The sequence below is a fragment of the Syngnathoides biaculeatus genome, chromosome 1, assembly GCF_019802595.1.
Source record: "Syngnathoides biaculeatus isolate LvHL_M chromosome 1, ASM1980259v1, whole genome shotgun sequence".
Lineage (NCBI taxonomy): Eukaryota > Metazoa > Chordata > Actinopteri > Syngnathiformes > Syngnathidae > Syngnathoides > Syngnathoides biaculeatus.
In genome coordinates, this window is record NC_084640.1 from 9,265,937 (window position 1) to 9,280,455 (window position 14,519).

Below are 14,519 nucleotides of genomic sequence, written 5' to 3' on the forward strand. Positions count from 1 at the left end.
ATGTGTAAAATGTAAACTTTTCCAAGTGTAGCTGTGTTTAGCTGCAGGACACAACGGTTGCTGGACAGTTGTCATATTATGATTTTTTTTTTTGGTGGGGTTGCTACTAAATTACAACAGTAATCTCGTTTTGCTTTTTGTGTTAATGAGCTGTACAGTGTGTATTTGTGTTTGAAGTGGGTGCTTCGATTGGATGTCAAACGGGGTAAGGAAGGTGGTCCCCCCCACCACCCTTTTTTTGAAATGGAAATGAGGTTGGGACACATCTGGGGGTCTTTGTGGTAGGAAGATGAAGGGGGCGGCCAGGGTGCGAGGGAGTGTTTGGCAAAAGAGGGAGTGCCGAGGAAGGTTTCCTTTTTAGTAAGGAGAGTGTCAAGAGGTAAAAGAAAATTAAGGGGAAGCGGACATCCACGTTGGGCACTTGAGTGGACCTCCGGGAAGGACGATGAGTGGGTACACAAACATTAAGACCATTAGGGAGAAAAAGACAAATCTGAGGTAGGGAGGACAGATGGACCAGCAAGGAGCTCATTAGCATAGACAGGAGTGACAGGAGGGGGGGGGGGGGGAGTGGTATTGAGGGGGAGGGGGGTTATCCCTCGCTATAGTCAAAAACTTTACGGCTGACAGTTACATTTACTCGCGTGTGTCTGTGTGTGGCGGGGGTAGGGTGGGGGGAATAGGAACAGCACACAGGGGGGTGTGCTGCGTTTGTTCTGCAACATGGCTTTTAGGATATTTCTTTTTCACGCACACACACAAAGTTGGCTTCTCGCTTGTTCGCCGAGGCCGATTTCACAATCAACAATCATGCATTGTTCCTCCACTTAAAAACAAACAAACAAAACAAGACAAGCTATCATTTCAATTATCAGATTTGATTTAAATCACGAAAAGGAAATACTTTTACATCACGTTATTTGATATTTACTGCATTCAAAGGGGACCATTTACTGGTCGTAAGTAGATTTAAATAATACCAAACAAGGGTATTGTGATGCAAGCTTAGGCAATTCCTTGAGGCTTAGCGTACCCCCCCAATAATATAAGTGAAGTTTGAACAAAGTGCAACGTAAGGAAAAAAATATGTATATGAAAAAAAGTCTTTTTTTTTTCCCTTTGTTCTTTTCATTTCATGGCAAATTCCTGCACTGCAACCCAGGCGAAGTGTTTAATGTTCCACTATTTTAATTTCTAAATACGAATGGAGAAAATGTGTCAAGGAAGTGTTGTGGGCAAGAGGAAACAGCGTTGGAGCGAGTCTAAACCATAGCGCCATTAGAAGTCTCTACAGATGATTATGCAAATGTAATCTGCTTAATAACCACATCCGATGAAGCATCCATTACAGTTATTTACAGCCCACTTTGCCTCCCAAAAATCCTTTTGAATAGACCGAGCTTGCCTAAATTCAGTGCCGGGATGCTCAAATGGAATTAGTCGGGGTGCTGTACCATAATATCCAATCGCAAATGCATGGACTGCACCTGTTTTACTTTTCTATTTGGGGGGGGGGCAATTTGTGGAAATAGTTACACTGGAAATGGAGGGAATGAGCGTGCATGTAAAGAGTTCTGTGTGGTGTGGAAATGGGAATAAAATGGATTCATTGATCTAGAATTGAACTTTAACATTGATTTAATCGGGTCACGAAAACATTTTTTAATCCATTTTTCAAAAGCACTTGGCACAGTACACCCTCGACTGGTGGCCAACGAGTTCCTGTTGAATCAATTTTTGCGGACTGCGGTCGATCCAAACAGACTTTTGGGCTAAGACGAACGGGGTTCACCTTGGAGCGGTTGCCAGCCCATTGCAGGGCTCATACAGACAAACGTTCACATTGAAGGCCGTGCCATACTTTCCACACATGCGTTGGACTGGACACGGACTGTAGATGCTCCCACAGTTCCGTTCATACTCCGTTTCGGGGATCATGTCGACACGCGTTCCACACGTGTGCATTGGTCCATGCATACTCGCTGTACACATGTGCATGAAGAATCAAATGCCGGCCACGTGAAAGTGGAAAAATCGCTCTTGTGATCCTTGTAACAGATTTCAATTGTTCATGCCGGGAGTGTCGAGCCATCTGGCTCTTTATTTTCCTTAGCATTTGAAACACAAAAGATAACTACACTCTTCACTCAAGCATTTACGTCTCATGGACCAACGCGCACCTTGCAGACACAGGTGTGGACAGTATGAATTGGCTTTTACACTAATTGCCAATTTGGGGTCTCTAATGGCCCATATGCCTGACAACACTTTAAAAGTCCTGTACGCTTATTGGTTATTTCGACCTCCGTAGAGGGACTCTCCAACACAAACTTAGTATAGAAGTGTTAATTTAACGTAAAAAAAAAACAAAAAACACCTCATACGAGTGTCCAGAACCTCTGACAGTGATTGATTATCCACGGTTTTGAAAACCCACTTCTGAGCGCGTGCTGCCATGGGAGGAGAAAGGCAAGGTGGATATCTTCCATCCATCCATCCATCCATCCATTATCTACCGCTTTTCCAAGTCGAGTCGCGGGGGAAGTAGCTTCCAGACTTCCATTTCCCCAGCCACTTCTTCCAGCTCTTCCGGAGGCATCCCGAGGCGTTCCCAAGCCAGCGTCGTCCTCGGGGTCTCTTTCCAGTGGGACGTGCCCAGAACACCTCACCAGGGAGGCGTCTGGGAGGCCCAAGCCACCTCATCCGGCTCCTTTCAATGCGGAGGAGCAGCGGCTCGAGCGTCTCACCCTATCTCTAAGGGAGAGCCCGGACATCCTGCGGAGGAAACTGATTTTGGCCGCTTGTATCCGGGATCTTGTTCTTTCGGTCACAACCCACAGCTCGTGCCCATAGGTAAGGGTTGGAACATAGATCGACCGGTAAATTGATAGCTTTGCCTTTCGACTGAGCTCCCACTTTACCACAACGGACCGATACAAAGTTGATGACCTGATTTCACTCCTCTGGAGGAAAAAATAAATATTGAACATGTCTAGCATCAAGGCAGGAGAATTCACTCTTAACTCGCATAAGATCTCGGGAAAATCACTAGGGATTTTTTTTTGATGCATTCAATAATTGGGCCTTTGCTGACCTCAAAATGCTCAAATTTGGCACGTTTGTCAGTACCCCGCTTTAGTTTGGTGGCTGTTGGCTTTAAATTTGGAACTTAAGCCAAAGTCTTGAGACAGTGTGACAACTTCTTGCTCTAGAGTGAAGAAGCCCAGCCCTGAAATTGACATCGGGGGGGGGGTGTTAAAAAGCCCCCGGTTCCCAATAGCGAAAAAAATGTCCCTCCGTTCGCTCCTGCAAGGGAATACAAAAGTCAACATTGTGGCCCAGCAAACGTTCCGCTGGGTCTGCGCGTGTGCACGTTAAGTTTGTCCAGATACATTTCCCGTCAGAGCTGGAGAGGGTGGTGGTGGTGGGGGGTGGCTTCTGCAGGAAATCTCCGCTTCTTCGGGAGTGGAAAAGTGTGCGTGTTTGTGTGTTTACACAGGCGGCAGAGTTGGGTCGGTGCATGTGCGCAACATGGCAGTCTTTCTTTCTTTTCCCTTCTTTTTCTGTAGCCGTCTTGTGTGCGAGTGATGTCATATTTGAGCGGAGCCAGACAGAAACACGTGCACAAGTGTATGTGGGTGGACTTCCAAAAGCATTTTATATACCTGGTCGCCTTTGGCATGGAGAGCTCTCGCGTGTGTTGTTCTGGCACGACTTCAGTTTGTTTTCCGTAAATTTTGAAGTGGAAAAAAAAAAAAAAAGACAGACAGAAAAGGCGAGAGAGTCAACAATCAACATGTTGATTTATGCCCGCTACTGGTTCCCTTCGTGACGCCTACAACTTCTGCTAAAAAAGTTTCTTTTTTGTAATATTTTTTTTTAGGTTGTTTTTTTTTGGGGGGGGGGGAAACGTGAGTATCTCAGCAGTGTGGAGATACCTGTTGATTTATGCAGCTCGCTCGCATCGCCAAGGATGAATATGCGCTCTGTCTGGCTGGGCCGTCTCAGCAGCCACAGGCACAAGCAGACATTATTTGACTATTCTTGAACTCTGCCAGGGATATGTCCGCTTGTCTGCTCACATAATAGGATTCCATGAATTTGATTCATTGTTTTATTTTTTTATTTTTTTGGGAGCAGGTTGCACTAATGGGCATGTCCAAAAACTGGGGGTTCCCTGTTTGTGTTTTCATACTGTGGCTTAGCTGACGATAAAATATTGCTGAAAGTGCGCCTTTATTCTCAGTCACCTGCAGATATAATCCTTTTGATGTCAAGCATTCCAGAAGGTAGTGATCTTGTTTCTACATCCCTACCAAATATATGGAATTGCAAAACATAGTTGCACAAATCCACCTCTGGTTATCGGTGTCTGTCTGGTTAAAAACATCAACAGAAGATTCACTTCTGACTCTCACTCATATAATACCAATCAGAAACAAATGAAATATTTGATGGTTCGAGGGTACGGGGAACGCCAAAGTAACTAAAGAGTTGCATGTTTTTTTTCTTGTTTATTCTTCTTCAAAATCAGGATTGGGATCATTTGATATCCTTGCTTGACTAATGGAAGAAATCAACAGTCACTGAATTATGTTTCATTTTTTCTTGAGGGGGAGTTAGAGGGAGTATTTTTCTCTGAATGTTCTAAGCTCCTGTTTTGACAGCAGAATAATGCTGCCTATTATGTTGTAATATTGTGGCTGTAGCTTAACTTCCCATAGCTGACATGTTGTCATTGTATTTTTGTGTGAACGTCAAAACAAGTTTAATTACTTCTTGTAAATAATTATCTATTCATTCTCTGTAGCGCTGCCTATCCCAGCTGACTTTGGGCGAGAACCAGATACACCTAATCATAAGGCACATACAGAAAAACAACCACCTAGGGACAATTTTGAGACTTCGGTGAACCCAACAAGCATATGATTATAATGACAGAGGAAACTGGAATCCTTGGGAGAGAATTTACAAGAAGGCCCAACCAAGATTTGAACCAAGAACCTCAAAATTGTGAGGTAGACACCTTACGACTAGAACAGGGTACCCAGAATTTTTTTACCCCAAGATCTACTTGTCAAGCAGCCAATCTCTTGCGAGCTACCAACGATGAGGGGTGTAGATGATGATGATGCTCCCAAACCGTTTTAAGGTTAATGTTATGTTGCCTCCTATATTTAAAATACAGAATTAGCTTTTTGTGCACTGTACTGTCTGTGCTTTCGTCCTGGATCAGGCTATGCCAAGGTGGAATTTTAAAATCACACACCGCTTTGTACTTTGGCTTCAGACCAGACATTTCCTACTCGGAAAAAGGAGAAAATCTCGTCCAGTTTAAGCACTTTTTCTTCAATTATTCACATACTCCAACAGTCATTGCATCTTAAAACAACAGCATTTCTTTTTTAACTTTCTCCATTAATATCGAAAGTAAACATAAGCAGCATGTCTTGCTCGTCTTCGCTCTACGTTGCCCAGACTGTGCTGCTCACTAAAGCACGGATGCTGTCATTATAAAACACATTGATGGGCTGCGTAAGTACTGTAACATTTGTAATTATGAAACTGAATAGCTGTATGTTATACTTTCAATTTGCATTGGATAATTTTTTATTGCTCGCAGCGCAGAATATCTGCGAAGAGACTGCATTAGCGGTGCACAATTGCACATGCTCGCAGTTTAGAGGGAACATTGGCAATTAATTGATACTTCATTTTAAATCTTATGGGTCAAGAATATGTATACGTATTTTTAAAATCTATTTTTAAAATTCTCGGTTAGATATGAACAAGGTAAGCACGTGCCAACTGAATGTTCAGGTGGTAACTGTATTTTTGGGATGATGTGCGTTGTGCACCTACACACGCCTTGATGCTTTTTTTTTTTGCATGCATAAGCGGGGGTCTGCGGGCAAATGGTTGTTTGCATGTAATCGCAAGCGTCAGGCCGTCATGAATGGTGCGTTTGAGATGTAGCGGAGTGTGGAGTTCCTCTGGGCTGGACCAAATTGGAAACAGAAAAACAAACAACCCCCCCCCCCCCCCTGTCTGTCGGCTAGTGGCGTGGCCCAAACTTTCTGGGATAATGTAGCGGCCTATAGTCGGACTGGACCCCACAGGAGGCGGTAGCTGTACTGTGGTGGGAAGACGTGTGCGTGTATGTGTGTGTCCATTTATATTTGTGGGTGTATGTGTGTGTCCCGAGCAATCACAAGTTGGAAGAGGGAGCTCAGTGACGGATTGATGGGAAAGACAGTGATGGAAACAGATTTGAAATGTCGATGGAGGAACACAAGTGGAAAAGGATGGAGATAAGTCACAGCGGAGGAGGCGGATAAGGAGAAAAACAGAGGCACTGTGATCACGTAAATGAATGAGGGGCCGCGAGACCCAGTCAGGGCTCCAGGGGGAAAATATTCTGACTTTTGACGGGAAATAACCCCCACCCCCTATTTTTTTCCCTGTTGTGAGTGCTTCTAATTTTTTTTTTTTTTTTTTAAAGACACTAATGGCGGAAGCTATTATGTGGTCAACTTTGCAATAATTGGAAGCGTGTGGATTTCTATGACACGGCGTCACACTGCAGCTCTTATAGTAGATGAGCGTCAAATAAATCTGACAAAACTCAGTGATAAGACAACAAACGTCTAAAAATGTCGTTTTCAGATCAATTTCTAGTTTCTGATTGGCTGGAAGTCTTTAGTGAAATTTATACTTTGTATGCATCTTCTTTTTCTCATTTATTGTTGTTGCGTCTTTTTCACACATGACTTTGCTCTAGATTGTATAATTTCATTTTCGCAGAAAGTTTTTTCATGAAATCTAATTGCATTTGCCTTAATTTTTATTGCACCAATAAAATTCCACACAAAACAGATACATGGTTCTGATGGGAAGGTCTGAAAATGACTTATTTGGAGCTTAGTTATTTAGCCTTTTCCATGTAATTTTCTCCTGCTTTGTGATTGTCCAAATTCAATTTACTGTATTCTCTTTATTTTATACATCTTTTATGGGTTGGGGTTTTTTGTCCTTCACACTTATGACTGACTTTCTTTCAGACTGTGGCTAGTTTTAAGTAAGTTTTCTTGATATAATTTTAAACTTGTTTTTCTTCATTTTGCCTTAATTTAATAACATAAGGGGCTACAATTTTTATGGAATTTTCTCAAAAACAATGTCTTTGGAGGCCTCTCAAATGCTCCATAATTAATTCCGTGATAACTATTGATTGTGAACATAAACAACACATTGTATACACTGCTCTTCCCACTAATTATGTTACATTTGTGCTATTTCAGTTGACTTTGTATGGCAACAGTTTGGTGAATATTTAAAACTTCTTTCCGCCATGTTGAGGTGTCGTAGAATGAATTGGCGTGCCATGTTGACTGTGTCATCCACAGACTTGTTTGCTCCGTAGGTAAATTACAGGGGGTCCAGCAAGGCTCCTGTGACGCTCTTGAGGTGGTCCAGCATGATGCATTCATAGGATTTCTTTGGAGCGACAGGCTTGTAGTCATTCAGACCTGGGATTGCAGGGTTCTTTGGGACCGGGATGATGGTGGGTCATTTGAAGCGGAATGGTACCTTGTAGGCTTATGTTGAAGGCCTCATAGCGCAGTGGTTGGAGCATTGGTTTAGTAAACCAGGGGTTGCGAGTTCATATCTCACTGGGGTCTCCACTCCCCCTGAGGGGTTGTGTCAGGAAGGGCATCCGGCGTAAAAACTGTGCCAAAGAAATATGAGCGTGGCGACCCCTAACTGGACAAGCCTAAAGAAACTTTTGCATCTTGTAGGGTTATATACAACTATTGATCTGTGTGAAGACTGGAACAAGCTGGTCCTTGCAATCTTTAAGGGAGGATGGCATACAAGGTCTGGGCGCACCGCTTTGTTGATATTTTATATGTTTGAAGATGTGTCTCACATCCTGTTCATGAATGGTCAACGCAGAAATCAAGGCCTCTTTATACTCGCACGGGCAGTGACTGCGCTGATATCACTGCGGCTATCCTGCACACAAATCTGCCTTTATACTCAAGCGCAACCCACGCACGTAGTTTTGAAAATGTAATACAGTTCGCGTTCATGCCGCCGGTGTCACTACGACTGGCATTGGGTCGGTTGCCACAGGGTGGAGTTTCCTCTGCATGTTATAGCAATGTTCTACAATCCCCCACCCCACTTGAATTACATTCACTGTGCTACTTGAATATATTTAGGGAGTTTGTGGTTGAGTTTAGCTATGGTAAAATCACCAATCATAATAAGGGGTGAATCTGGGCCATTTTTTTCTTTATTTGCGCAGCGAGTGTTGAGTGCTGCGTTTGTGTCAGCCTGGGGAGGAATGTAGACACCTGAGAGACTGAAAGAAGCAAACTCGCGGTGCCAGTAGAATGGCTTACAGCTCCAAAACAGACTCCCAAGTCCGGGCTGCAGTGTGTGTTGAGCTCAGAGACGACAGTACATAATTTTTCATTCATATAGAAACATATCCCGCCGCCTTTTGTTTTTTTCCCCCGATAGCTACAGTCAGCTTGGTGTAGTTGTAAGCCCAGAAGCATTACAGCGCCATCGGGGAGGAATTAACATAGTCATGTCTGTGAAACACAGAGCGGTGGAACATTTGAAGGCTTCACTGGTCTTTGTGAGAAAATGAAACTCCTGCATTTTATTGGGTAGAGAACGAACGTATGCTAGGTGAATCGATGGGAGCGGCATTTAGAAGCCTCTCTTCCGGAGCTTGACCGAAACTCTGGCTTGCTGTCCCCCTGTGGCATTGCCTCCATGCACCGTAGCACACAGCCACTCCACTGATGTGTAACTCCGAAAAAAAAACATGTAAAAGTCAGTGAAAGTCTGGTGTAGAATCCCTAATGTTTAGCAAGTCTTCCCTCGTGTAAATAAGTAACGTAATGTCTCCAAAGATGAACGAAAAAGAAAAACCAGAACTAGGGAGCTTGTAACTGAGGCAATCACGCTGTTGGGGGGCCGTGATGTGTGGCTTTATGGTGACGTCGATATTGCATGCTTATCCTTTTCATCAGTTTGCATTAGAAGAATTAATTATCTTCCTGCGAAATCATTGAGGTATTTCTCATTCAGATGGGAGGTCTGAAAATGACTCATCCTTTTGAGTTAGCCCACCGATGACTTTCTTCCAGCTTCTGATTTGCTAAAGTGGCCTCTTTGGTTGTACACTTTGTACTTTAGCTCTATTCTTTAGCTCTATTCTTATGCTTCTCCTTTGTTCTGTGGGTAAACTTGCAAAAAAAAACAAAGCATGTGGATTGTGTTTGTGTGTGTTTGTGTGTGTGTGTATGTGTGTGTGTGTGTAACAGGGGTGGACAGGTTTTAAATAAATCAGACAAACAGAGGCTTGTGTTCTCACTATCTCAACTTCATAACCTTCCAATGTGATTTTGTGGCCCGAAAACACTCTCGCAATGCTGGTTTGAGATGGGAAGGTCTGAAAATGACTCATAATTTCTGTAATGACTCATAATGGGCTTGACTTTTTTTTTTTTTTTTTGCTGGTAATCTTCTGTTTCTCCTCAAAATGCCCCATATCCGTTTTCACGTAATGACTTGCTCGCAGTCTTGAATAGCCGCTGCCCTCATTTTCTGTCAAGTCCGAAACCCAAACAATAGTTGTAACGGCGCGTGAATGGATGCGATTTCCGCCACGGGGAGGGAAGGCGACAAGTAGTCTTCTTTTGATGTCAAATTTTAAATACTGAGCGTAAATTAAAAATATTACACATGGACTAAGATTGCAACAGTACATCTACTATTACCAAACCAAGCCACTGATATTAGCTTGTTTAATTTAGCCTGTCAACACAATTTAGAACATATTTTAATGCCCACACTTTTAGGATCATATTACTATATTCAGTGAAGTTGTAAATATTCCCACTAAAGGTTTTCCATGTCAACATTATTAGGTATATGCATTTCGACAAAAGCTGTTATTTAGACACCTGGGAACTGTTTTAAATTGTGAAAAAAATGCATGATGTCTCCGTCCAACTTGACATTCGATTTTAGCATTTATTTTGCCAATCTTGTTTACAGGAATACAGCCCATGGCATTACAGCATTTAACCTGAGCAATTGTTTTTCTCATTTAACGGTTTGCGCATGAGCTGCCATATTTAGGCCATGTATCGTAATAGTTTTGACTGAATATCACACACTGCCACATTTTGATGCCCTCTGGCTCTCGTTTGTGGGATGGATTCGATCTATCAGTCCACGGTGCAGTCACATTTGCAGTGTGGCACGAAACTATTTTTCCTCACGGTGCACTGACACTCAATTTGGGAGCTTGGGGGTAAATTGTTTCTCATAAAATTTGGACAAGAGAGCAGATATAAAATGCCGGTGCATATAAATCCTAAACCTGTTTATTTTTCTGCCTTTTTCCAGGTGCTTAAGGTGGCCCTGTTTAAAATTTTGAGGGGGATCTAAATCATAACGAAGACTAGACCGGCGTCTGTTTTGAAACTTCTCCCACGCATCTCCAAAATGCTGCACCGAGCTGTGACGCCTAACAGCACCACCAGCGGCAGACCAGAGCGAAAGAATGCAATGCGGAGTTTAAGACCATTGTAAAGCCCCTCACCCCAACCCCAAACAAACAAAAAATAATAAAGCTCAAGGTTTGGCCACCATGGAACTGCGTGGAGTTATGTGGGCCTGCTGAGAAACGGAGCACTTGGATTTTGCGTGAGCTCCACTCCTGTTTTTATTTTTTATTTTTTATTTTTTTTTTTTTTTTTTTTGCTGCTTCCTATTATCAGAGCGGAACCTCGGGGCCCAACTGAGCCACTTGAACAGAACCGATGCCCAGGCCAGGAATCAGGCATGTTGTTTCTATAACCTGATGACCAGCAGAGGTAAGACATTTCTTTGTATTTTTAAATACTCTTCCATTAGCATGAATGATAATCTGCTGAATCATATTGAAAAAAATACCCTACATCACTCATATGAATGAATCCCATCATTTTTAATTATGATGAAGATTTAATATACAAATAATACGCTGTCTGAGTGTATGTAATTGAAGTAGGGTCATTAATATGAACTGTAGTATGTTAATAGTCATTATTACACATTGATAAATGTCATAGAAATTAATTATTATTATTAAGTTAGTACATTGGATTTACATGCATGTGAGTCATTTATCTTAAATCTCTATTGCTGAAATTTATATTTATATGTACATAAATGTGATAATGTATTTTATACAGTTCATACCACATAATTTTTACCTTTTTTTCCTGGTTTAAATTGGAATTTGTGAAAAGAACGTTTCTTGAAAGATCTGTTTTTTGGGTTTTTCTGGGGGGCTTATTTGTGATTGCGTGTCCTCCCATCATATTGAATAGATAGTAACATTGCTTAATGTTATTAAATTTTGGGATGAAAGTGAAAAACCATGCTGGAGGTCTGCCCTAAAAGCAAAGCAACAAAACCAACACAAAGCAAGACTTTTGATGACTTTTTCTGTCATTGTGTGTTTAGATAAATGATTGGGACAAGCCTGAACATATGGGGATGGGATACACACAAGGCCCTTTATGCACACGAGTGTGTGTCTGTGCGTGCATGTTTGTATGTTTTTCATTATGTGGTACGGTGGCTTTTGCTCGGTGATGTTATGCAGCGGGGCGGGTTGCTTTTAACCGCTTGATGCTTTTAGCTGTGGTTTGCATCTGTAACTGTCTATGCATGTGCAAGTGTGCGTGTGCACGCGCATGTACGTGCCTGTGTGTTGTGGTACGGCGACAGCTTTGATGTTGCTAGCACAAGTTCGATTTGGAACATGTTTTTGTATAGTTCTCGAACAGACTAAGGAAGCTCAAGTGGAGACAATTCAGCGGAGTCTAAAAGTGAAGATGGTCTGTCGTTCAAAACACACACATACGCAATCAAGTACACGTTTCTGATGTAATGGCGGGGCAATATGGTCAGAGCGCCATCTCTGTGGGGCTCTTGCTGAATATATGCGTGGTGCTTGTTTTTGCCAACATTACATCACAGTAAACAACACAAATTAACACATAGTGGGACTACAATTTGTTCCATCATGCACCGATTTAGCCTCTTGGAGCTCGAAAGGTGTTTCAAAGAGGTACTGGATGTGCCAAACTCTCCGAAGATATGTGTGCCAAGCTCGTTGCATCATATTCGTTAGATTAATTGTTGCCCAACTTGCATCAACAAAGTATTAGGCAAACTCTGTTAATAATTATGCATTTGCTAATAATTTTCAGGAGAGAAATGAAGGGAATCTGGCCGTAACATAAGCTGTACCCTCAAAAATGAGGTACCAAAAGACTTATCGGCCACAGTCACATCTGAACAGTTTAAAGAGAAAAAAATCTTGGATCCCGTGTTGATGAAATTCCCCATAAACTATGAATAATCTCCCGATAAAATGAACGGGGGAAATTAGTCCCTTTCTCCAGGCATCCTGCTCTGGCATACGGTAAACATCAGACTCATTTCTTGTTTGATTTTCTTGACATATTTCAGATCCTTATCTTGGTGTATGGTTTCCTTCTTTCTCAAACTGTAAGCTCGCCCTTCTGTGTCATTTGATAGTGGGAGTGGACAGACATCCAGCATGCCATTTTCAATAACTGTGCCTTGCATTCTATTGGAGTGGGAAAATGGATTTTATTGGAATTTGGAGTGAGTCAATGGGAAAAAATTGTTGCTAATCTCATTACAGTGACCACACAATTCGCTCTTGTTGCCGAAAATTTGGTGATTTATAAATGTTGTCTTCTCAGAAAATAAATATGGCACATTCAGGTTATTGTGTACCCACTTGGAGAGGAAAAATCCAACTCTTCAAATGACCATGTTGTTTTTTTCTTCAATTCTCCACCAAAATCCAACATTCTACATTTTTACATTTTATTTAAGTTTTTGCATTAATTGGAGACTAAATTGGCCTTAGGTGTGATTCCGAGTGAGAATGGTTGTTTCTATGTGCCCTGCGATTGGCTGGCAACCACTTCGGGGTCTACCCAGTCTCCTGCCCGAAGATCACTGGGATAGGTCTCCAGCACTCCCGCAGCTCTGGTGAGGATAGGCGGCTCAGAAAATGGACCATTGTCAGACTTTCCATTTTGTTGAGGCCAAAGTTAAAAAAACAAAACAAAACCAAGCAGTTCTTTTAAGACAAACCTAACTTATGCAACAGTCAGCAGGCCCATTCAAAATCCCCGCGTAAATGTTTTCATTTGCTGCTTTCGCTGAGTGATAGACTAAGGTGCATTCCAATGTTCATTCAAACCTGGCTTCCCGACCATCACTGCGTTGACAAATATGCGCCACTTATATTTGTATTCACTTCTAACAATGCAGCTCTGCTGATCTTATATCTTTTCCTTACAGTCCAGGTCTTACCTGAAAATGTCTGATCTTAACCTCACATGCCCTCTTCACAATTCAGGTAAATTTAACAGAGCTAAAAGATTAACTTTGCTGTATAATTTCCCATTTAATGGGTGGGCAGAACTCCAGGGACCGAACTATTTGTAAACTGTCTCTTAAATGGCAATTTTCTGTTAAATGTCCCCTTTAAAGTGTTGGACTTTGTAGCTCGGACTGTAAGTTACCAGTTGCCATCAATATAGCGCATAAAACAGTCGTGTTTCTTCTGTGCTGCATAATGGGTGTTTGGAAGAACAGCCAATGCATCATTCTGTAGTATGGCCATTAACCCTCAGTGTGCTCACTTCCACCCTCAATGTCTGAGTAAACATTTTTTTTTTTTTATCTTTGCCTCAGAAACAACAATTATTTGCCTGACAGAGGCGTCTAAATTATACAGACAAAGATGGATAAAGGAGTCGTCGCCAGACGTCACCACAATTAATGACTTCATTTGTTAGTTTGCTAATGATCGACTTGTTTAAAGGACGCGGAATCAATCACGCGCCGAGAAGACAGTTGCGCATTTGGCGTTGTGTGAAGTGTGCGTGAGATTTTATAATTGATGAAGTCACTCGCGTGGAGTAAGTACAGCGCGGTTGCTTTGTGGTCACTATTGACGTGAGTTATCCTTGGTCATTTGTGAAATCTGGGTTAGTTATGTGGGACGTGGATCTTGTTGCTCATATAAAGCAATACTTTTATGCAATTCCGATATGATTGTGAAGTGTATGGAACTGTCAAGCAAGAATCGTGACCTTGTGGTTAGCAGTTTGTTCGATGAGGTGTGTGTTCACAAGATCCTTTTCGCTTTTATTTTTGGGGAACCTACAAAGCTCTTAATTTATGAGTTTTCTTTGAACATCCTCACAAAACCGCGTGAAACCGTGGGTACGGTGAAACTCCGATATTTGCAGGGGATAGGGATCAAGACGACCTTTCCCTTTCATCAATACTGTGACATTCCCCTCAGTGATTATAATTTTCTGTATTAATAGTTTAAACCATAAATATATGACAACATATGACCCCAACATGATTTCAAACATTTACAAACA

The 14,519-nt window shown here is 42.0% G+C and overlaps 1 protein-coding gene across 5 annotated transcripts in view; it reads left to right on the top strand.

The window, feature by feature from the left end:
• trps1 (trichorhinophalangeal syndrome I) overlaps positions 1–14,519 on the top strand; it is a 184,758-nt gene that overhangs the window by 92,209 nt on the left and 78,030 nt on the right. For 4 of the 5 annotated variants that reach the window (XM_061814600.1, XM_061814605.1, XM_061814614.1 and 1 more), the window contains one exon: positions 10,435–10,904. The exons of the other annotated variant lie outside the window; for it this stretch is intronic. In XM_061814600.1, coding sequence (XP_061670584.1) covers positions 10,892–10,904 — 13 coding nt within the window. In that variant the 5' untranslated portion in view covers positions 10,435–10,891. The remainder of the gene's footprint in view (positions 1–10,434; positions 10,905–14,519) is intronic. 5 annotated transcript variants of the gene reach the window in all.